General features: G+C 37.2%; 1 protein-coding gene across 3 annotated transcripts; it reads right to left on the bottom strand.

Moving 5' to 3' along the window:
- Positions 1 to 2445: 2445 nt before the first annotated feature.
- On the bottom strand, positions 2446 to 23500 carry MIER3 (MIER family member 3). Of its 3 annotated transcripts, none has more exons than XM_008931306.3 (12): positions 23492 to 23500; positions 21228 to 21373; positions 19294 to 19428; positions 17774 to 17894; positions 15488 to 15573; positions 15226 to 15298; positions 12923 to 13074; positions 12382 to 12463; positions 8761 to 8855; positions 6771 to 6898; positions 6437 to 6582; positions 2446 to 6352 (listed from the first exon to the last, which is right to left on the bottom strand). In XM_008931306.3, exons 2-12 carry the CDS (start codon positions 21324 to 21326, stop codon positions 5895 to 5897), a joined length of 1575 nt encoding a protein of 524 aa, XP_008929554.1. In that variant the 5' UTR covers positions 21327 to 21373; positions 23492 to 23500; the 3' UTR covers positions 2446 to 5894. The 3 variants fall into 3 exon arrangements, with proteins under 3 accessions (XP_008929554.1, XP_017925451.1, XP_029814302.1); XM_018069962.2 differs by lacking the exon at positions 23492 to 23500 and adding an exon at positions 23356 to 23457; XM_029958442.1 differs by lacking the exon at positions 23492 to 23500 and adding an exon at positions 23356 to 23457 and having other exon boundaries at positions 8761 to 8852.
- Positions 23501 to 23506: the final 6 nt, after the last annotated feature.

Genomic DNA, 23506 nt, shown 5'->3' with positions numbered 1-23506 from the left:
GAGGGGAGGGTAACCCAGGTTCTTATTAATAAATTCCTTGAGGTGGATTAGGGTGAAACAACACTGAATAATTGGTGTTTGTAAACATATATAGGTAGGGTTTATTTTAGAACAGTTTTGGTTCAGAGGTAAACAGTTATGTTGCCATTTTGGGTGTTATCACCCATAGTAATACAGCAATATTAAAGAAAAATAACACTTTAGGAAATGCATAAGGAAAGGAAGAAAGGATAAAAGTGGAAAGATATATATAGTCACTGCCCACTGGATCCAGCAATGAAACTTGAGAATTGCAGTTTCCTTGCCTGTTGATTAAAGTGGTGGTCAAAGTCCTGTCAAAGTGATGGTCTTGATCTATCGGGGCTGGGGGAAGTTCCCCGCAACACTCAAAGATTTCATGAGTTGTTATTATTAAACACTTCAAGCTCAGGTGGGAATGCCTTGTACCTCCCCTGGGGCAGGGAGTTTTACAATGGATCTGTCACCTGACATGTCATGAGTTGATGCTCCTGCTCCCCAGAGGGGTTTTCACAGCAGAGTCATGGTAAGGGAGGATACTGGCATGATAAGAAGGATTATCGCACCTTGCAGGATTTACCTCTTCTTAGCCTCTTCCCTTACCTGGAAACCCAGTTTGTAACTTCAGGTATGCATACTCTCCTGCATCTGGGATAGCTGGACAATGGCACCCAGGTATCTGATCTGAAGGTCCTTTCACAGTGGGCATATTCAGGGAGGGGTGGGCTTTGCTGGGTGAGCAGCTGTTTCTTTTCAGTTTGCTACAGTGGGCAAAAGTCTTTTGGTGATCTTACAAAGTTTAAGCCATTAACTATTTCAGTCTCTGACAGGATTGTCCTGCTCTGCTCTGCACTGGGGCAGTCTCACCTTCAATACCGTGTGCAGTTTTAGGCACAACATAAGAAAGCTACTGGAGAGCATCCAGAAGAGGGCAATGAAGATGGTGAAGGGCCTTGAGGGGAAGTCGTATGAGGGCACTTGGTCTATTCAGCCTGGAGGAGACTGAGGGGAGACCTCATTGCAGTCTACAACTTCCTTGTGAGGGGAAGAGGAGGGGCAAGTACTGATGTCTTAACTCTTGTGAACCAGTGACAGAACCCAAGAGAACAGCATGAAGCTGAGTCAAGGGAGGTTGAGGTTGGATATTAGGAAAAGGTTCTTCCCCCAGAGGGTGGTTGGGCACTAGAACAGGCTCCCCAGGGAAGTGGTCACAGCACCAAGCCTGACAGAGGTCAAGAAGCATTTGGACAATGCTCTCAGGCACATGGTCTGACTCTTGGGGATGCTCCTGTGCAGTGCCAGGAGTCGGACTCGATGATCCTGATGGGTCCCTTCCAACTCAGCATATTCAACAATTCTATGACTTAGGCACCAAACAGCCAAGCACAAGGACTTCAGGGGCTGCTTATCTCTTTAGTGACAGAAGGTAATGTGTCCCGAGACTACCTAAATGGAAATGCAACTACCAAGTTGAAGGGAGAGTTTTACATTGAATATACAGATACTAAACTACCACCATTTTTAAGACTCCAGCATTGCAAGGCAAACAAGTAGTTGCATCAAAACAAGAAAGGACTAGATGGGGTCACTCATTATCATTTCTCCTAACAACATCGATCTTTATGCTAAACAATGAACAAAGGAAGGTGCAACTTGTAACTGAAGTGTTTTGGATAGGTATTTTGTTTTGCACAGGTATTTTGTTTTGCATATTGTGTTGACCATCATTACAAAGACATCTACCTTATATGTCTTCATCAGAGGCAGAAAAGATCATTACATTACTTGGCAAATTACAACTTTTGCTGTTTAAAATTGTATCAGCTTGCACTCCAGTATAATTGAAAAATAACAATATCTTTACCTGAGGTTTTATTGTGCCAACCACTGTAAAAACAAGCATTCTGGGCCTAGCAAAGCACAGCACTTAGCATCTGGCCTTTGACAGAACTGGTATGTAAGATCTTACAAGGAATATGGTGCTTTTCAGGGTCCAAAATTAATGCTTTTTTTTCTTGAGGGAAAGGAAAATCATGCCAAAAAGCATTTCAAATAGTTTAAATTTAGCGTCAAGGCCTAAGCCAAGTAAAATTTTTGTATTCACACCCGTAATGTAGCTTGACATGGATTTAAGAACTCAGGTGAGTTTTCTGTTCCCAAGAACAGCAATGTGATACGCTGAAGCCACAACAAAGTCCCATCTTTTATTTGCTATACTTAAGTCATGTTTTAAAAATTGGAGAGAAACCATTACTTTACTATTTTACCTGCATCACTGTGTGCCGCATTTTTCACTCTTCTCTATGCAGTGCTAGGTAGAGTGGTGGCCTGAGATTCAGCAGTACCCAGAGCTGTTAAAGTATGTTCAGAGTAACTGCAAAATATCTGGAAATGAAGTAGCAAATATAGCGCAGATGCATGAAAAGCTTTACAAGTAAAGAAAGGTTTCCAGACATTTATTTCTGGAACTGTACACCAGGTATTAAAGTACAACAAATACAAAATAATGCTCAAAAAATCAGTGTTTATGTACAAATATTAAAACCAATGCAATAACAGCGACTTCCTCTTGAACATCTGATACTAAAACATGTTCCGATTGTCACTTGATTTGTTGTTATGCACAGGGTACTTACTCTGAACGGAGAATAACTGGAATCTCTGTTTTATTAGGAAGACTATATCCATTCCTACTTTATTGTACAATTGATAGTATCTTCTCCTCCTCTTTCAGTGAAAAATAGGAATAAAAAAAATAGTAACCTTGTCATTATCTTACAAATTACTGTATTTCGTTTCCCTGTAGACAATGTGCTTGTAATGCTGGGCAAATAGTGTCCCTGTTGGTCAGTTTTTCCATTAGTTTACATTCAAACTTGAAATACTCACTAGAGACTTTGGTTAAATTAAGTAGTGTCACTGTGTTCTACTTGAACTTAAGGTTTCCTACATTTTTGACTCTCAGTTTCAATTGCAAAATTCATTGACCTAATTGTATACAATTTCATATTTCTCAAACAGTATTGTACATCCTTCAAGTAAATTCAGCAGTTTGACCATGACAAGAGGAAGACTAAACACTTCAGAAACTAGCATGAAAAGATGATGTGTGACCAACTGAAATACAGGTATTGCTATAATCACAGCACCAGTTACACGTCTAAATGAATGTGCTACCCTCTTCAGATTCCCTGTACATAAAAAGGATACATTTAGCAACACTGCAATTGCCCATTATGGATTTTTTTGGTTTGTTGTATGAAGAAAACATGTGGCAAAGGACAAAGAATTCATCACTGTTTGTTATAAGAATTGTGCTTCACCATCCAAGAACCAAGGCATTCTAATTTCTTCGTATGGTTGCAATTCAGTTATCTCCATGCTGACTTTCAAAATGAAATTCTTTTAATAAACAGTAACAAGTTCTCCATTTAAAATGTTTAAACTGAGAGGAAAAAAAAAGTAAGTCCAGCTTTTAAAAGAAAAGTTCAATAAATAGGTATTTTACATGGATAAAGTCATAGTGGTACAAATTTATGAATGTCACATCAAGCATGCACAAAAATGTTACTATACACAGAAGTAGTCAGAAAATATTGAAAGAGATATCTAAAAAGATATGAAGAATTTACATATTTACGAAATCTTGCAAATTATTGCCTCATTTTAACAAGGAATTAAAAGTAAACGATACCAGCTAGCTAGCCAACAGGCTAAGTAAGATCAGCATTTATATTAGACTACCTGGAATTCACTTTTCTCTCATATCATTTTCTGAATTTTGGTCAAAGTCTTTATTAAATAACTAAAGTGTCCTTTCAACTTGCTGACAACCCAAACCTTAGACAAGTCTCTGCCTACATTAAGAGCCCAGCAATGCATAGATAAACTGAATATATTACTGCATCAGCTAATGAGAATGGGCATGTTCATTTAAGTGCAACTGGTATAAGCATTCAGTCATCTTTGTATAATGATTTTTTGCAGACCAGCCACTCACTGTAAACCCATAGATAAACTTGAATGTATAACAATGGAGGATTTATGGCCAGTATTTTACAAAATTACTTAAAATGGGTTGATTCATAAACAAAAGAAACAAGGTACAAAGCTCAGCACAAAACACAGCAGTAAGAAGCTGAGAACTTGGCTAACAATGTCCAGAGTACAACACAGGCCCAAGGCTACCCGTTATTTACTGTGTACTTAATTAAGTTACATATTTCAGATGTTTAAGAACTGATTAAAAAAATTATATCTACTTTTGTCCACTGTGCTAAATTAATTTGTTTTTAATATGGTAAATGTGCTATTGCATAAACACTTCAAAGCAATCCTCATTGCAATGCTGTTAAAGAAAATTCCATATGCTGCATCTGAAACTCGGGATGGCAACGCAGTTCACAGTACGCATAATAAATACCCTCTTCCCTTTCAAATATTAAAGTCACTAGTTTCTAATTACTCAGCATAACCTTGAAGCAACTATTACAAATATCAACAATGCAAACAATCACTTGAATAATGAAAACAAATTAGTGGCAATTAAATCCGTAATACAAAACAGTGCAAAGAAAAAGTATGGAGGAAAAAAGGCAATCCTACTGAAGTAAGGTTCAGGCTCCCATTAAACACCCTGCAAGCTGTATGCTACATCAACCTGTCACAAGCCAATACTGCGCTTGGTTTGACTCTCCTACAGGAATTGCAACAAACATTTGCTAGACAAACTTCCTGGGTGGCTAAATTGGTTCAAAATAAAAAGGTTCAAACCAAAAAAATTTAGTGAAGGTAAATAGTTGCTTTCGTGGGAGACATTTTTACTCATCCTTTCCCATTTGACCAAGGAAGTGAAGTGCCACTTTGAAGCCAATGACTTGCCAAAACAAATAAATGCAATCCATGCTAAATAAAAACTTACAAGCACGTACTTCAAGGTTCTACTATTCCCGTGTAAACTAGACAGTCCCTAAAAACTTAACACTTTGAACTGCAGTGCTCCAAACAATTTAAAATGTAGACTGTTTGTTTAGTGGTAAATCCTAAGCTGTGAAGACTGTAGCTTTATACAACATCAGCTACTTCAGAAAAGTTAAGGTATATATGATTGCATTACTCTTCAAAGTCATGGACAAAACCTACCCAAATTCAATATAGCCTAAAAGTCATCTGTTTAAGCCAGTAAATTTCAAGTACACAGACATCTACAGAAGCATGATTACTCTGTGTAAGGTAGCCATGGCCTATAGTTTTGCAACAGCATCCAAATGTAGATCTTCACTTTACTCATGTTAAGTTCCTTGTGCTAGCTTCCACTAACATGAATTTGCTGTTTTGTAAACTGAAGTGCTCTAGTTTAATATCACATGAGTAAAGGTTCCATTTAAAAAACATCCTTGGATGTTTGTGCAGTTTAAAGTAAAGAAACCTATCCCTGCCTTTACAAGGGGAAAAAAAATGCTACATTGAGCAGGGATCAGGATTGGTACCTGTAAACATTGTTATTTCACTGCATTCATTACGGCAAAAGTAACTTAAGACTAAAAAGCCACTCCAATCTGTTCAGAACTTCTGTGCTGGTTTTGAAACGGTGGCCTCCGTCTACAGGCTTTAAAATAAAACTGAAGCAGAGCTTAAAGCTGCACTACAGAGTTCTTTTAGTCCCAAACTCTGTCAAACATCCTATGACATTTCCACATTTATGGACTGAAAAAAGAAATTACTCTTGATAAATCAAGATATAGTTCTATACATACAAAGACATCACTGATGTCATAAAGTTCAAACTTCCAGTGAAAGACTAGGCAAACCTGATAGCTCCCATCAAGTTTACTACTACTGCATAAAGTACCCACTGTTTGTTTAGTTTTCCACAGTCATTCTGAGTGAAGGGCAGCATGTTGGTGGAGAGTGTGGGTATTGATAAAACCATTTGTCTCATTTGCAGATAGACTGCTGAAGTCAGCCACTGAAACAGCCATTTTGGCACTGGTAATGTGGTGTGTGTGGTTCTCAAAGTCCACACCAAGGTTATTTACAGAGACATCATTCATGAAAGACTCTGGGACAGCAATTCCCATTTTCAATCTCTTCGCAGGTCTTTCTGTCTCCTCACTGCATATGTTCATTTGGTTTAGCTCTGAATGATAAAAGCCAGTCTCAAATAAATTAAAACAATCACTTTCACCATTGCTAGGCAAGTTAAGCAATTCTTCTGTTCCAACAGGCACATGATTAACTGGTGCTCGTGGTAAGCTGTCCATGGGAGGGAAAGTGTCATCCAGGCAGTTCACGTCTGAAGTGTGGCAGACTGTAGCTACACTGTTTGTCAGTGCTGCAAAATAGATGAACGCAAATGCAAATGAAACAGTTGTTTGCATAATTTTAACAAAGAGATTTATTTTTTTTCTTGACTTACCTGTCAACTCATTGGCAGTGATAGAGTTAAGAATGCTCAGCTGCTGATCAGGAATGATTTCTGTTCGACTGTTAGATGTTAAGGCTGAAGAATGGACTGCTCCACCAAGGGATTCTGCTTCATCTACCAAACGATCCATGTAGTCCCTGAAAGAATATTGCATCCACCATGTATCATATAACCAGAAAACAAGACCTATAAATGATGATGGATTTAATTTCAGTTGCCTTGGCCACTGAGGCATTACAATGCAGTGTCAGAAAAGGGAGGGGGGAGAAGTCTTCTACATTTATGATTTCCAACAGAAAACATATTTCAAGAACATTTTACTTACGTAACTCCAGGATGATGGTTATATCTCTTCTTTCCAAATCTTGTTTGCTGAGCAAAGTAATCATAACGTTCTGACTTCTTCCACATGTAATAGAAAGCCACACACTCAGCCACTGTTCTGGTTCTTACCTAACAGGCAACAAGAAGAACTGAGAAGATTAATGCAAAGACTTAGGTTTTGTCATCTTCCAATTCCAACTTCTGCGATATTATTAGTTTTTACTGTTCTGGAACAACCAAATTTCCTTAGGAGACTTCAAACAGATCTGCAGTTTCAAATAAGTATTACATTTGTTTTATTCTATGTATCATTTGCCTTCTTTTTAAAACTTTATTGAAACTCTATATCTGAAGTACTTACATATATATATATATATATACACACCCACAAAGCCACTTTTAAACTGTTAGACAGATGTTCCCTTATGATGGAAAAATCTGAGCAAATTAAGGACCTAAGAGAAGTGAAGCAGAAAAGACTCTAGGTACGTATTCCTTTTGGTAAAGTCCAGAATTGTGGAGGCTTTGACAACAGATAATTACAACAGTAAATGCTTACACAACAAAATAAAATTGTAGTCTTGTTGAGAAGGTATAAAGGACTCAAAACTCATTTTGATTTATGTTAACTGTTTGTCTCTTTCCCCAAAATGGAGGTTGCTCTGTGAAGTCAGATTCCTGGAGAAAGAGTCATTATTTCTACCTATACTTATATTCATTTTTTGATGCAGAAACATTTTGCATCATCATCAACCCACAGTTCTAGTTTAAGTTTTACAACTATAATATGCACTTTTATCCAGATACAGTCTGGCAGTAAAATAAACTTGAGTTTAATCAAACTTACACAAACATCAGCAGCAAATCCAAAATGCCTTGTGTGTAGTGTAAACCTTGCTAGTTTAGACATATATATACCAGGCAGGGGAGGAAATTAACAGGTGTCCATATGATAGTATGCAAAGTCCCAGTTAACAACAGTTTCCAGTGCAGTGACAGAGAAATATATGGTGAAGCTCCTCCATACACTAAATCTTGTCTAGCTGATACTTTCAGTATACCAAGGACATCACCTTATGCCAGGTCCCAGAACTTTCCCTAAACTTTCTGGCATTTTATCTACTTGTCAAAAAAAACCCCCAAAACAGTGGATTTCTTACACAAATTCTGGTCCATAGTGACAGATACATCAACACATGTACTTTGTTCCGTGTTAGAAAAAAATATTTTTAATCTCTGATGCATCAATGTTTATTTGTAAGGTCCCCTTAAAATCTGAATCACCTAAATATTATTTAGGATGGGTTAAACCAGGTATTGAGCAAGACTAGCAGACTGTTGTTAAACAGCAACCACAACCCTATAAAGTTTACCTGAAATACAACAAGAACACCAGACTCCTAAAGAAAAAAAATTTCAATGTGGTATCAAAAGCATAAAGGAGACATACAGGAAATTTTGAAACATTCGTATTGTCAACTGTTGCTCTTTGATAAAAAAAAAATCCCTGTTATTCAGGCACAGAGGAGTCAATCAGAAGCAATCCAGATCAAGATTAGAACTCCTCTGCTGCTCAGAAAAGTGAGTCCTGATGGATGACTACACTTCATGAAAACAAAGAGCTAAGCCTGATTCTGTAAACTTGCACCTACCTGCTTAATTTAAGCAAAGGTGCATTCTCCCTTCCTACAGCCATGGTACAGAAGTACTGTACTTCTAGGAGAGGCACACATTTAAACTGAGTTGTAATGCACATGCATAAACAGAAGTAATGTCAACACATTGATTTCAGAGGTAATACATTGATTCATCGTGCAATGCCTAAGGATTCTAGTGACGTGTAAGGAAAAAACTAGTGCAAAAATGCCAAACTGGTTTTAATACTGTTCTTGTTTCCCTCTTCTGTACAGCTTCTGACAAACATATTGCTTTTACATATTTTCAGCATCATATAGTTTACTAATTCTTCCATTTAACTGTAAAATACCAACCTTGTTTTTCTGTATGAGATGAAAGTCTTTTCCATAAATCAGAAGTGCATGTTCAAAGCTTCTGCACTCTTCTTCTGTCCATGCTGTCATCTCTTCTAGACAATTACAAAAGTAGCATGAAAAACCAGATTTTGCTCACTAATCTTTCACAAATAATAAAATTTTTGTTCCTAATGGATGAATATCCAAACACATTCTAAAAAAAAGTAGCTCAGTTACTTAGATCCATGTTATTTCATCTACTGAACAAATATCCTACCTGAAATATAACATTCTTCTTTATAAAGAATCTTCTAGAAGAGTTTGATTTCTGAAATCTTTCATCCTTGAGGGCAAATGATATTCAAAACAATCACTGCCTTGAGGGCAAATGATATGCAAAAGATGTATTATTTTTTAATAAGTTTGTTGTCAAAAGAATATTTAATTGCATCAGATAGGTAACGTTCTCAGTATTTCTTCTTACATAGGATACAAAGAACAGTGGTTGTTGGAAAAAGGAGTGAAGAAAAATCCTGTTTTAAAAGATGACCCTGCCTGGAGTGAGTGAGCAGTACTTTGGTTCAGGCATCACAGACAAGAAGGCCTGACAGCTCAGCCCTGATGTGCAAAATAGATTTTTGCACAAACAACAACACAACACAAAAACTCTTCTTACTTTCCTATCTTGAATGTGACTTTGGGTATATACATAAATAAGGAGGGATTTTTCAGGCATCTTGCAATCATAATGGTGACCCAAAAAGTTTCCATTCAAGTAATATTTAAAACCAATGGGGGACCCCCCCTCCACATTTCAAAACATTTCTGGAAGCAGACACTGAAACCAAGACCTTTGTGCTCCCAGATGAAGGTGATAATTACTCCACTGCACTGCCATGCTCTTTCTTTCTCAGCCCCATTAATTTTTTACTCCTTACTAAGAGTCTTCAACCTTTGAAGAGAAGAAAATATCCCCATGTAAAGTCTCACTGTTGAAAAACTATCCTAGGAGCGGTGGATTTTTAATTCCCACACTGAGAATAACAGTGAGCTTCAGTAGGTAGAGATCATAACATAATGGTTACTCTAAGAGGCAGGCACTGACAATATTACAGAATCATTAAGGTTGAAAAAGTCCTCAGAGATCAAGTACAACCCTTGACCAAACACTAGCAACTAAACAGGAGCACTAAGTGCCCTATATGTCCAGTCATTTCTTGAACACCTCCAAGGAATGGTGACTCCACCACCTCCCTAGACAGTCCATTCCAATGTTAAACCACCCTTTCAGGGAAGAAATTCTTCATAATATGCAATATAAACCTCCCCTGGTGCAGCTTGAGGCCATTTCCTGTCATCCTGTCACTAGTTGTTTGGGAGAAGAGAACCAATCCCCACCTGGCTACAACCTCCTTTTAGGTAGTTGTAGACAGTGATAAGGTTACCCCTGAGCTTACTTTTCTCCAGGCTAAACAACCCCAGCTCCATAAGCTGCCCCTCCCAGGATTTGTTCTTCATACCCTTCCCCACTTCACTGCCCCTCTCTGGACATGCTTCAGCACCAAAATGTCCCTTTTGAAGTGAGGGGCCCAGAACTGAACTCAGGATTCAAGGTATGGCCTCACCAGTGCCAAATACAAGGGGAGAATCACTTCCCTGGTCCTACTGGCCACACTGTTCCTGATAGAGGCCAGGATACCATTGGCCTTCTTGGCCACCTGGGCACACTGTCTGGATCACATTCACCTGCTGTCGACCAGCACCTCCAGCTCCTTTTCCTGCTTTTCAGCCACTCTGCCCCAGCCTGCAGCATTGCCAGAGTTACTGTGACCCCGGTGCTGGATCCAGCACTTGGCTTTGTTGAACCTCATACAATTGGCTTTGGCCCATCTCTCCAGCCTGTGCAGATCCCTCTGCAGAGCCTTCCTGTCCTCCAGCAGATCAACACTCTCACCCAACTTGGTTATGCCTGCAAATTGACTCAGGGGCACACTGATGAAGATATTAAATAGAGCTGCCCACAATACTAATCCCTGGGGAACACCACTTGGATTTAACTCTATTCATCACCACCCTCTGGGCTCAGTCATCCAGGCACTTTTTACCCAGTGAAGAATGCACCTGCCCAAGCCACGGGCCGCCAGCTTCTCCAGGGGAATGATGTGGGAGACAGTGTCAAAGGTATTTTTCAATCCTGAAACAGAACTCTAAATTCTAGAGAGGTACTGAATTTAGGATATAGTCCTGCAGCCAATGTTTTGTTTAGGCCTATACAATCTCTTCTTCTACATGAGGTGTCTGAAGCATTCTTCTAATAGTCCTAATTGTGCCTTTCAGCTTTACCTTAGTGTCCTGGTTTTGGCTGAGATAATGTTCTTCCTAGTAGCTGGTACAGTGCTGTGTTTTGGACTCCATACAAGAATAAAGTCGGTAACACACCGATGCTTCAGTTGTTGCCAAATTGTACAATCAAGGATTTTTCAGTGTCCCATGCTCTGCCAGCGAGTAGGTGCACAAGAGGCCTGGGTGATCATGGCCAGGAGAGCTGACCTGAACTGGCCAAAGAGACCATACCACAGACTAACGTGCTCAGTATATAAACTGGGGTGAGCTGGCTGGGACGGGGCAATCGCTGCTAGGGACAGGCTGGGCATCAGTCAGCAAGTGCTGAGCAATTGTATTGTGCATCACTCACCCTTCTGGGGGTTTATTCCTCATTTCATTACAATTATGATTGCTATTATTGTCATCAGTGTCATTAGTATTGTCACTATATTTTTTTTGATTCAACTATTAAACTGTTCTTAGCTCAACCCACAAGTTTTACTTTTTTTCCCTCTGATTCTTTTCTCCATCAGCTAAGGAAGTGGGCTGGGGGCAGGGAGGGTGGAGTGATGTGCAGAAGTAGTGAGCTACTTAGTAGAAGTAGTGTGATACTTAGCAGCTGGGCTTAAAGCAGGTCACTTGTCTTTCACAGCACTCAACTTGTAAACACTCAAGTTTCCTTTGGAGGAACTATCTGCCAGAACACCAACTTATACCAGGGCTCATAATCCATTTCTACTTTATGCAACACATATGCAAAAATACAGGACAATGAACTGTTTTTGTTAAATGACAGACTCTGATTTTCATTTAAGGGAATAATAATTAATGGGGACAAACAAGATAGAAGCTCATTTTCCAGCAAAGCTATGGAACTATTCAGTAGAACCAGTTTAGGGTTGGCATAGCACAATGTCAGCACAGTGAGGAGGAGAGTGGGGTTTATTTATGTACCCAGCCACTTTCTCCTGATTTTGGTACAAATGTCATCAGATCTCAAAAAGATACTAGATTATGTGTGAGAACTGCCTTGTAGGAGCAGAATCACCACTCTCTCCAATCTGTGCCATTGTTACAACAACAGTTGTTGTAACTGAAGAGAAGGTCAAAAGTAAATCCTCAACCTTTCCACACATTGCAAACTTCTGTAGCAGAATTTCCAGCTGGCCAACCATCAGATTATACTGAATTTGTGCTAAAGTCATCATGGATAGCGATGTGCTCGTTGATCTGATTCTTACTCAAGGTTTTCCCATAAAACATTTTTTTTTTCCAAACACACATTTCTGAAAAACCAGGTACTCTCTCTCTTACCCTGGGACACCTTTCCATTTGAGCAGTATCTCTCAATTGCTTCTTTAACATTATGGCTACTTTTAAGAAGTTCATACAGCGCCTATAAAATGGAAAAAGACTTCAGATCAAAGTTTTCCAATTTTCAACCCAGACCTCCAAAACTAACCACCCAGAGAGCCTATCTAATGTAAGAAAAAAGAAGATTTGTTTATGAATATGATGAATATTTAAAAATAACAACCAAAAGCAAAACCATCTAAAAGTTGAGACATGGTTTAATTAAAAAAAAAAGTAAAATCTTATATGTAATTATTAAAAAAGTTAAATTTGTCAACAGTATGACAATCAGAAACATCACAGATCACAACACTGCCAACAATCAAATACTTGTGATTTTTAAGTATGTGCATAAAATTACAAGTAAGATCCTGATGCAATAACATCCAATTAAGGAATGAAGAAATTGAGTACTGGTGCCATTACAATACAAGGCAGAGAAAGAGAACACACAGTAATTACAAAGCAATGTGTCACAAATGGAACAAGATATAAAACGTACTTGTTCATTGTCCCGTGTATGTAGTCCTTCAGGAATTCTGCCAATCATTTTTTCATTTCCTGTTCTTAAGGAGGTTTCAAAAAGGTATTCTTTAACTTTACTTTCTGAGATCACATCAGGTTTCCAAAGTAAATGGTCTTCATTTTCATAAGCTGATAAAACAGAAATCCATTAGTGCCAGGTGTGACATTTTTAAGGGTGTAACATCAAAAGCTATTTCAGAAGTAAAAAGAACAGGAACACAGAAGTAACCAAATCAAGCATTATCATGCCACTTATAAATTGCAAGTCATTACGGCTATTTAGCCATTTTCAACTAAAATTTGCCAAAAATTACTCAGCAGAATGGCAATCTAGATCTCAATGTGGCAATTTGGTTTTCCGTTCACTAACAACTGAGCACTCTTAAGAACTTGGTATGTTGCATATTTTACAAGTAATCAAGATGTACAGTCCAGTCCTCCTTCATAGCACATTGAATTATGTGTGCACCTCCTAGGCAGCTTATTTCCAGGACAAAATACTGGACATGCACAAGAGCTGGCCTGAACCTTTGCCAGTACGTGCGTATGTTTCAACACCAGATCAAATTATTGATCAGAGGATCAATATATGTGATTACCATTGCACACAATGTTTCACATACTTTCTTGGCAATAAAAATTTCGAGCTATTCAATTAAAACACAGAAGCATAATGGCTGCCAGAGCGGAAAAGAATGAGATTTTCAAAGGTCTCCTGGCTTTGAACATTAAGCAGGAACATTAAGCCAAGGTGGGGAATAAAATTACACCTCTGAAAGTTCTTTTATAGCTCAAGAATATGGAAAGCTGTCAGACAGACATGTTGCAAGTGTAAAGTTTATAGGAGAGCACAGCTGCCTTCTAGCACAATTCTGGTAGCTTGGATTATATAGCACAAATGTAAGCCCCTGTTTGCCATCACTAGCTCCTCAGGGGGTAGAGGAAAGGCTTTCATAGAATCGTCCACCCCTACATCCAGGTCCAACCTTACAGAGCACTGCTGACATTCAGCTTCAGCTTCCTTTATCAACCAAGGCAACACAGCACTTTTTGTTCGAGTCCATGACTGATAATCTCAGAAGGAGCTCCTCGAGCTCTCTGATCTCGGAGCCATCCCTTTGCTCTCAGCCATGCCATCAGACAAGACCCTCACTGATTCTCTCTAGTACCAGCTCATTACAGAGAAAGTTGTCAGATTAACCTCTCCTCGGTCATCCTCCGATTATTGGCACTTCCTTAGTTCTTGGCTGAGGAGACATCAAGATGTGTAAATAGTAAAGAACTATCCATATAAATCTGGTTCTTACTCCTCCATTTCTCATCACCCATCAGCATCATGCTTGAATCTTAGAAAATCAGAGGCTTCCCCAGATCTTAAGCAACACATGAGATGTTCACTTAACACTTCCAACTCCATTCATATCAAACATTCTTATTCCCTATTGCAAAGGAGTATTCTTCAAAAAAGCAGGTAGCAATGTTGAAAAGACTTGATATAATTAATTTAAATAATATCCCCATTAAAAGCTACAGTAACAGAACACAAGTAACTTACAGAATATAAAAAATTTACAGAAAAACCCTCAAATGCTCTTTGTTTCCTATTATTATATCACCCTAACTGCTTTTTAATTTCATAGCTGTTCTACCCATGAGCAAATTTTTTTCATTATTTGCTTTTTTTAATTCCACAGCTGTATGTGCCAGGTTTTTAAAGATACAAAATAAAACTCTACTAAATAAAGTTCTTTTTCTATTCTAGCACCACTACAGTTTTTAACCTAAATCTGCAATGGAATAACATCATATAAAAAATATCACATTTTTTTAAGAGATGGTGTATCAGGACCTATATCAAGGAAATATTTTTTTCCATGTCAATTTTGTAACTCACATGGCAGTACTTGCCAAAACACAAGCACAGAAAAATACTGTTTGGAAGATCTTCAGTGTGAACTAAGTTACATGTTCATAGCCTTGTACTGATTCTCTGATCAAAATATTTCCTTTTTGACCCACAGTTTGTTTCCTCCTAATTTTACCATATACTTCAGCATTAACTCTCCAATTTTGTCTTGAGAATGTTCTCTCCAAGGTGAAGAGTGACACTTCTGAGATATAATTAATGGTTGTGTTACTTTAGTTTTCTAGTGCCTTCTTTAAAGGTCTCTGAGACTTCAGCTAAGTCATTGAATTTACCTTAAAAATTTAAATAACATTTTTCCATCAGGTGTTATGTATGAACATAAAAAAACTAGTATGACAGTCAGAAGAACTTACCCTTTTCATTATCACTGCATCTGCCAAGGTAAGCTGGAATTTCAGCCTGGTATTGTGAACCAACCATTATTTCCTGAAAATGTAATAACAATAAAGAGAAAAAGTTATTAACAATATTCTGTGTATGGAAGCATTAAGTGTAATTAACTTGGCATTTCACAAAGAATTCCAGAATTAAGATATTTTTGATACATACTATAAATCTTAATAGATTTTTCTTAACTGTAAATTTTTTTTTAATTTTAAGAAATATAATTATTACCTTCCTCAAATCTTCAGATGAATTACCATGGTCTGCCTCTACATCTTCACCATCAGATTCCTTATCTCCATCACATGTGGTGTTTGCTTCAGACAAAAAGAGGGGAACTTTTTTAGCGAGGAAGAATTTTCAGTTCAAACATAAAACTACAAGATACACTTTACTTTTGAAAGGAGTACCTGCTTTTAGTCAGGGAGACACTTATTATATAATGAGTCTGTTGATCCACATTTCTATCAAAATCAAAGTACCATGAAGTCAGAACATATTGGTACTTATATACTGCAGAACTGAAACATTTATCATCACTGCAACTGAGACAACCTACTGTATTTCCAATAGTCAAAAGGAAATGAGATCATTTTTCTTCATCTATTTTTTCAATAAAAGCTTACACCTTAGAGAAAACCCAGAAAACTTCCAGGGCTATAACACAGCCTCAGGTTAATGACAAAGAGTAAAGCTGAAGGCACATCTTTATCACCTACTAAAACCTTTCATCAGAAGTTTTAATGGGCACTCAAAACACTCCTCTAAAAAAGTCTGCCTTAGTAGGTGTGAAGATACAGGACAGACACACCAAGTAGAATAAGTAAAAGCCAACAATACACTGCTTATTCTTCTTTAATCTTTTTCCACTCCTCAGGAGGAAATACAACAGAGCTCTCCAACCAATTCAAATACAGTACTCCCTTAGAATAACTCATACTTCAGAATCTGGAACGTTGTGGTACTAGGCTTGAAGTAATTCTATTTTTACAACTGTATAATCCCCAACAGAACGGAATTTACAGTTCTGATATGATTACAGCTATTTTGTATCCTCCAACTTCAGAAAAAAACACAAATTGAAAAACTAAAATTGAATTTTAGCTTCATCACAAATAAAAAGAATCACAAACATCAGAGACAATATCCAAGACTGCATGGACTGAGGCTCTTCTTCTGTAATCATTACTACAATCACCAGTCTGTCTCTTTTTGGTTTCACAAGTAGCAAGCAAGAAGCTAACCTGAATGCATGAAATAATATGCCTGGACAGTCAGAGGCAATTATTCTATCAAATTAATGTAAATTTAACAAAATAGCCTATGTTATGTATTATACGTGTTTATCTTAATGTTATCTTAGTATCTGAGAAATAGACAGAAATCAGAAAAAAGATGGAACTGCTAACAGTAAAGAGAACTGGTATCTCCTTCTTGAAATGGTGGATATGTGATTTTAAAGTGTCCAGCCTAATGTTCTAACAAAGTAACATTTTGATATAAAACAATGACATTTGAGAACAAAGATGACAGTTTCTTAATCCTCAGTAATATGAGGGGGCAAATAATTTTTTTCTAAAAAGGTGCCACACTTTAAATGTCATATTAATTAAGTTCACAAATGCCATAAATTCTGGAGTTTGCTTAACTGAAAAAGGGACCTTATAATTTTTTTTGTATCTCTCTTTCAATACAAATGTCTTACTTTTATGACACAGCAGCATTTGAAGGGCTATGATTGCTGGTGATTGAGGCAGCACACTCCCTTTAACCCCTCCTTCTCCAGAGCAATGAAATCCCCCATGGAATAGCTTGCCAAACTAAAACTGTGACAAAAATCCTCCACGCTGCTCTAACTCAAGAACATCAGTGAACAAATGGGATGCAAGAGGCAATGATGAGTATCTCATCTGGGTTGGATACCTGAACCACTGGTTCCCAGATCTTTCCCATTATAGCTCCCTGGACAGGGAAATTTTGGTGGCCATGGATTTACAGGCCCCATCCCATATAAAACTACTTTGGTTCACCCCATGAAGTCCTATGGAAAAGCGCTGAATGTGTGAAGGGAAATAATCACAAAGACACTGTGTCCCAGCTCACATCCACAGGCTACATGGAGGAGTCCCTGGCTTAAAAGCAGCAGCAAAAATCTTAGTAGAGAAACACTAATTTAAAAGAATGGGTTACATATTCACTAACATATTCACATGCATTACATATTCACTGAAAATCATGAAGGGTGTTCCTCAATACTGTATTAACTATTGATTATGAAGATATTTTATTCATAGAGAAATTAATTTTACTTGTGCTTTGAGCAGAGAACCAAACAGAAGTCTTTAAGGTAATCAGTAATACCAACCAAAGGCAAAGTGCATGTAGGACATCCTGCAAAGCACTATTTCTCAACTCCTGGTACAGTAAGCACTACTCTGCAATTTCGACATTTTAGGGCACAAAGTTATATATAATGCTAAGACTCTTTGAGTACTATTATAAAATCAGGTTTCCTACATCTTAGTGGCCGAGGAAAGAAGTCGGTAGCCTCATGTGAAGTAACTGATGGTGTCAAGTCATCAGCAGAGGATTGTGTTTCTTCATCATCACCCGACAAGAGGTCTTTAGCGATTTCCTCCTGTATCATTAAAATAAAAAAATAAAACCACAGACTGACTATTAAATATAGACTGGTGAGCACGTAGATTCAGAAAATTGTTAAGTCTCATTAATTAAAATGACTTACTTTACCATAAGAAAATGTAGCAGACTGTACTCCCTTAATTGAAAAGCTAGTTTGCTCCTCCTAAATCTAAGAACAAATATAATGGTTCATTTCACAGTCAAACACAGAAGGGCAAATTTACCCCTATTACAGCAAACACACAAGAATTAAGTCCTGCAAGCATCAATCTCAGATGTTCCTCCAGTTGCTTCCAGTAAAAAGCACCAGTGTAAACGGCCTCACATATTTAACATTCTATCATTCTTTGCATCACAGATACACTGAAGCTTTAAAAGCCCCCTCAACTCTGGGGAAAAACAGACAGGGTTTTTTGTAGACTTTTGCTGAGAGGACAGTTACAGATAATAGACAACTTTCCAAACCACAAAAGAGTCGACGTTTTTGCAGGTTAAAGAAAAGATATTATGAAATAAACATCACACTTCCTCCACAAGCAAACATGTTTGAACCCCTCAGATAGAGATTTGGAAGGGAAAGAACTGTATCAGATAACAAGCCAATACATTTTGTAGCCTCAACACAATCGTGAATCCTAATGAGAATCAGATGTGCAGCGCCATCATTACACCCTTCTTTCTGCGGAGTTTACCATTACATCATACTCACAGGAAAAAAAAAAGAAAAAAATAGACATGTACTTACTACTTGCATACTTTATAAGCTCAACTACAAGCTGCATATGCTTTGTAGCCAAAAATCTCAGAATTTAAAGTTAACTTGCAAAACACAAAAGCTGAAATTTCAGGTTTTTACTTCAGCAATGCAACATATATAGTCACTGCACATAAACCAATTTCTCTCTCACTCCCCAAAGCTGAGACCTTCCCAAATGATATGCATTTGAAAATAAAATTCCAGAGCACTCAGGATTCCATTTCAAAGTTATACACAACCATTTCTGTACTTGATGTGTGCTGGAAGTCAGAATTATTTCTGGACATTACACATATTAATGAAAAATCTCATTTTTTAACAAAAAAAACCCCAGAAGAAACAACAAGCCACCTACTTCAAAGTTCTCTGCATGTGTTTTAGAAGAACTATTAATATATTCATTTCTGTTTTGTACTAATATAGTGCCACTAAAGTTGCTACGCATTTGAAGCTGTCAAAATTATTATTAGAACTAGATCCTGAATATCCTTGAAAAGGTAGGAGTTCAAAATAATAACGTATATTGAAATTAACAAAGATATATATTTTATATATAAAGAGAGAGTGAAACATGATTTAAGGTTGCCCAGATTTCTGCTTTTAAATAACAATTCAGGGGAAAACGGTTCTGACTTACTTTATCTAGAGTCATATCTGGAAGTTCATCTGCAAGTTCACTTGGAGAGCTATTTGCACTGGAACCTGCCATAACTGGAATCGTGGGTTCATAGCCATAGAATGCCAGCAAATCTTCCAGTGGCATGCTTCCTTCCTAATATAAGAAGATTTACAACATTTCAACATATTGCCAAGTACTTGTAAACAGTTCATGCCTGAGAGGATAGGACATTTTGAAGAACAAAAGTAAAAAACAAACAAATTAAAACTCAAATGAAAGCAGGAATGATTAAAATATTTTAAGGCATGGTACTGAAGATCGTGATTCCTGATGGAAATAATACATGAACATGCCTCTTGGCATACAGTGAAGTCCTGTCAGGGAAAACTGTTTACTGCATGAAACTATAGACTAAGTATTAAAAATGTGCTCATTATTTGATTCATACAATAGAGCAGGATTTGTCAATATTTCAAGACAGAAATGCAGAAAAACTCAAAGACTTAATTCCTACATAGCTAAAGCTGCACATGTGCAAACCTCCACAAAAGTAAACTAATATAGCAACTTTTAAGCCCTCCCTTTCATCTCCTGCACAATGTATTTTATATTAACCATTGAGAAGGTAACAGGAGAAAGACAGCTAAGAAGAGAAGGCAAAAATCAAGAGAGACTTGATTTATAACTTGTTTTTTCCAATAGTTTTTATTGAGTGATTTTAGTAAGCATCATCATAGTCGCATTCTAATACAATTAATAAAACAATAAACAGTGAAGATTTTTTTTAGCTACCTGATTCAAGCCACCAAAGTATTAAAAATATTTTCCACTACTTATACCTTTAAAGCTTTATTACCTTTAAAAATTTGTTGAATTCATACACTGATTAAATTACTTTCTTTCTTTACTCAGCTAAGGTCTTAGTTCTGCACAGACTTTTCACAATGGTTAAAGGAAAACTCATGTCCAAGTCTTTCCAGGATCAGGACCTAAAGTAATGAAGTGTTTCAGATGAGTGGCTCTCAGTCCTTCTTCCATTATAGAAGCAGTAAGAGAACTTCATGGAGTAACAACTCCATTTTAACCACTAGACTCAGCAAGCTGCTTTACAGTATAACTGCAGGTTCATAATCAACAAAAACATAATTAAGGTAGTAAGGGAAAAAAAAAATCAGGAGTATAAACACTGTCAACTCCACACTCAGAAAATTTGTTTCTCCATGGACTATATAAACACAGCCTTGCATTTGATGCTTAAACGTTGCACTTTTCTGGAAGTCTGTTGACCAAAACCTGGAGTTATGCTGAGTGATGTAAGTGGGTCACCAAACAGTAATTCAAACAGCATCAATCTGTGGGTGTTCAGCATTCAGCAAGCGTTTAGAATAGGTGATGCACTGCCACAGAGGTGTAAATACAAAAAACATCTAATTAAGAAGTGTAAAATGGCATAGGAAAGGCCAAGGAGCATGCTGATCGTTTTGTACACCCACCAAATGCCAAACTCATCAAACTAAGACACAGAAGTATCATTTATACAGTAAACTAACATGACCGATCATGCCTAAAACAGGACTGTTTGTTTAGAAAATCAAAACCTGACCAACAGAATGAAATACAGCTAGATGTCACTTTAATAGTATGTAAAATGTAGAGTTTCAACTTACAAGTGGTAAGTGATCTTAGATGACAGGACTCTAAAACCTTCATTAGTGATTTCTCTACTAAAGAAAATGGACTACTAAATGAAAAGAATATGAACACTAATACCTTTGAGAAGCCAAGTTTTGTGATGATGCACTACAAATCTGATTTTATTTTCTTTTAAACAAGCTGAAAATGCATTATTGCAGAAAACTGCACTATACAAACTGAGGAACAGGTTGAATGTACTTTTCCCTAGAAAAGTTACAGTATGTATGGACATTCATGAGAGGGCAAGTCACTCTTACCTTTTCCAAATCTTCGATTTCAGAGCTGAAATTTTTGCTTTCTTCCATCATTTCCTCTTCTTCAAGAGTTCGCTCATCATCATAATCATGTACCAGCATTTCTGCAGAGGGGTCAAAGTCATGATCCTCAGACGATAACGAGCCAACTGTGAAAAAATTTCACATGAAATCGCACGAATTCTTTAACGAATGGGGTCAGAACTCTCAGTGGAGTAACAAATCCATAACTATTTGACAAAATCAGCTGTTTCAGCTGACCTTCCCTTTTCATATTTATAAGCAATAAACACAGATTTCTCTCTTGATACATATAGAGTACTTGGGAAAAGTACCTAAAAGCAAAAGTTCCAGAAAGTACAATCCCAAATTAATATTTTACTCAATAAAAGGTTGTTCAAAATACCCTTGAAGTAATCATTAAGGTACAAAGCACACACATCACAAGATTTCAGATGCTGTGAATTTCAAGGCTGTGACCTACACTCTGATTCTATTTATGTGATTTACATGGTGACAACCATAGTTTTTCACTGGTAAACAGGTAACTTAGGTTCTGAATCCACTTCCTACTAACAGCAAAATAAAGTTAGACTCAATTCCAATCACTTTAGCCTCACGGATAGATCTTTTAATACAACTAATTTAATTCATAGCATTTGATCTAGAAAAATACATACAGCAGACTTTCAAGAAGTATTGAGGAAAAAACACCAGAAATAACAAAATGCTTCTAATGAATCACATTAATTAACAAGCTATTGTGACAGCTCTGTGGTCCAACAGACAGGTTTTCATGACCGAATACTCCTAAGTCATCACAAAAGTACTGTTATTATTTTAAATACACTTTGTCATTTGAAAGGTTATCATTAGATTTAGTAAGTTTTAAAGATGCAAATGTTCTGCACTAGAAGTCATGTTCTACAACAAAAATCACCAAATTACAGGGTTGTTTTGCTCTGTAATGTTCACTTTCTTATGCCTTTCTGGATGGAGAAAATAAACAGATTGGGATATTTCTCTTTTACTTCTGTTTTCCCCTTACGTACTAGTTCTCTGTTGCAATCCTTGGCTTACAAGCAGCAACGAAAAGAATTTTTATCAAGAATTATTTCTATGAAAAAACTTCTTCAAAAGTTTTGAAGAAAACAATTACAAATTTTCAATCCCCTTCAAAATCCTTTCTGCACTGCTTCCAGCCTTGAAAGAGACAACTGTATACACTAACACTTCTGAACCCTAAAGCATCTAATTTTTCAGCAATTATGCTAAGTGTTCATTCCTTATACACAGGTAGCTAAAGTTCATTTAGCTTGCTTAAGACAAGACTGTGAAAGTTTGTAATATCATACTATAGAGAAACATTCAGGCTAAAAATACATTTTTATTCACATGCTATTCATATATGGTCTCACAGATCTTTCAGTTCCAGCTAACCATGTTCTACAGTTGCAGTAATGACATTATGTGTTTAATTCCCCCACTGCTGACCATAACATCCTGCTCTAGTTTTAAGGAATCACAGAAGTGTCAACTGTCTTTATCTAACCTGTATTTAAAGACCTGTCCTTCTAATTGCTGTTCTAACTGATTTTGCATTTCATGCAAGGGGAAATTCTATTCCACTGGTAGACTTTACATTAAAAAGTCCCACTTCTTCAGTGGTTCTGAGTGTTCAATATCCCACTTAGAATATTTAAAACCACACTGAAAAATACAAGCTCAAGAAATTTCACAGGAGTAGCTAAAAAAGATGACAAACAGCCAGTGCAGAAGGCAGTTGCACAGAAGCAAATATGTTCCCCAAATACCTGAGAGCAGCCCTGCTGATGTTAATTATGCTTGCTCGTGTAAAGTATTCCAAAGAACCTTAATAGCAGTTACAGCCTTAAGAATTACTTATCGTTATTTTAAACATTTTCTGTTATTACCAAAAATTCGAAAATTTAGACAAGCCTCTAATTATCAGCAACAAGAGAAACTGGTTTCTCCAGGCTACACGGATTTACTGAGATGTAGACTTAAAAGTGCCACAAAACTGTTTTCGTTTTGGGTTCCAAGCAGCCAATTTCTAACTGCAACTAGAGTTAAGAGAAAGACTACGCAGCCCATATCTCCGCTTAAGAACCTGGGAGGTGGTTAAAAGCGTGCACACGAAGCCTCAGAAAAACTACAAGAGAATAAATTTGGGAAGACGCAGCAAGGAGAGAGCGGTGCACGGGCGACAGGCCGGGTGCCAGGTCAGGAGGTGGACGAGGACGAACCTGGGCTCGAACTCC

Source organism: Manacus vitellinus, unplaced genomic scaffold (genome assembly GCF_001715985.3).
Source record: "Manacus vitellinus isolate BGI_N305 unplaced genomic scaffold, ASM171598v3 scaffold_157_pilon, whole genome shotgun sequence".
In the NCBI taxonomy this organism is placed as follows: domain Eukaryota; kingdom Metazoa; phylum Chordata; class Aves; order Passeriformes; family Pipridae; genus Manacus; species Manacus vitellinus.
The sequence above is the reverse complement of the archived record's forward strand: the minus strand, read 5'-3'. Positions and strand labels throughout refer to the sequence as shown.

Coding starts and splice junctions, on each gene's coding strand:
- MIER3 (XM_008931306.3), bottom strand. CDS start 21,326: ATGCTGGTACATGATTATGATGATGAGCGAACTCTTGAAGAAGAGGAA. Junction 17,895..19,293: donor CAGATATGACTCTAGATAAA/GTAAGTCAGAAC, acceptor TTAATGATACAG/GAGGAAATCGCTAAAGACCT. Junction 6,583..6,770: donor AACCATCATCCTGGAGTTAC/GTAAGTAAAATG, acceptor ATATTCTTTCAG/GGACTACATGGATCGTTTGG.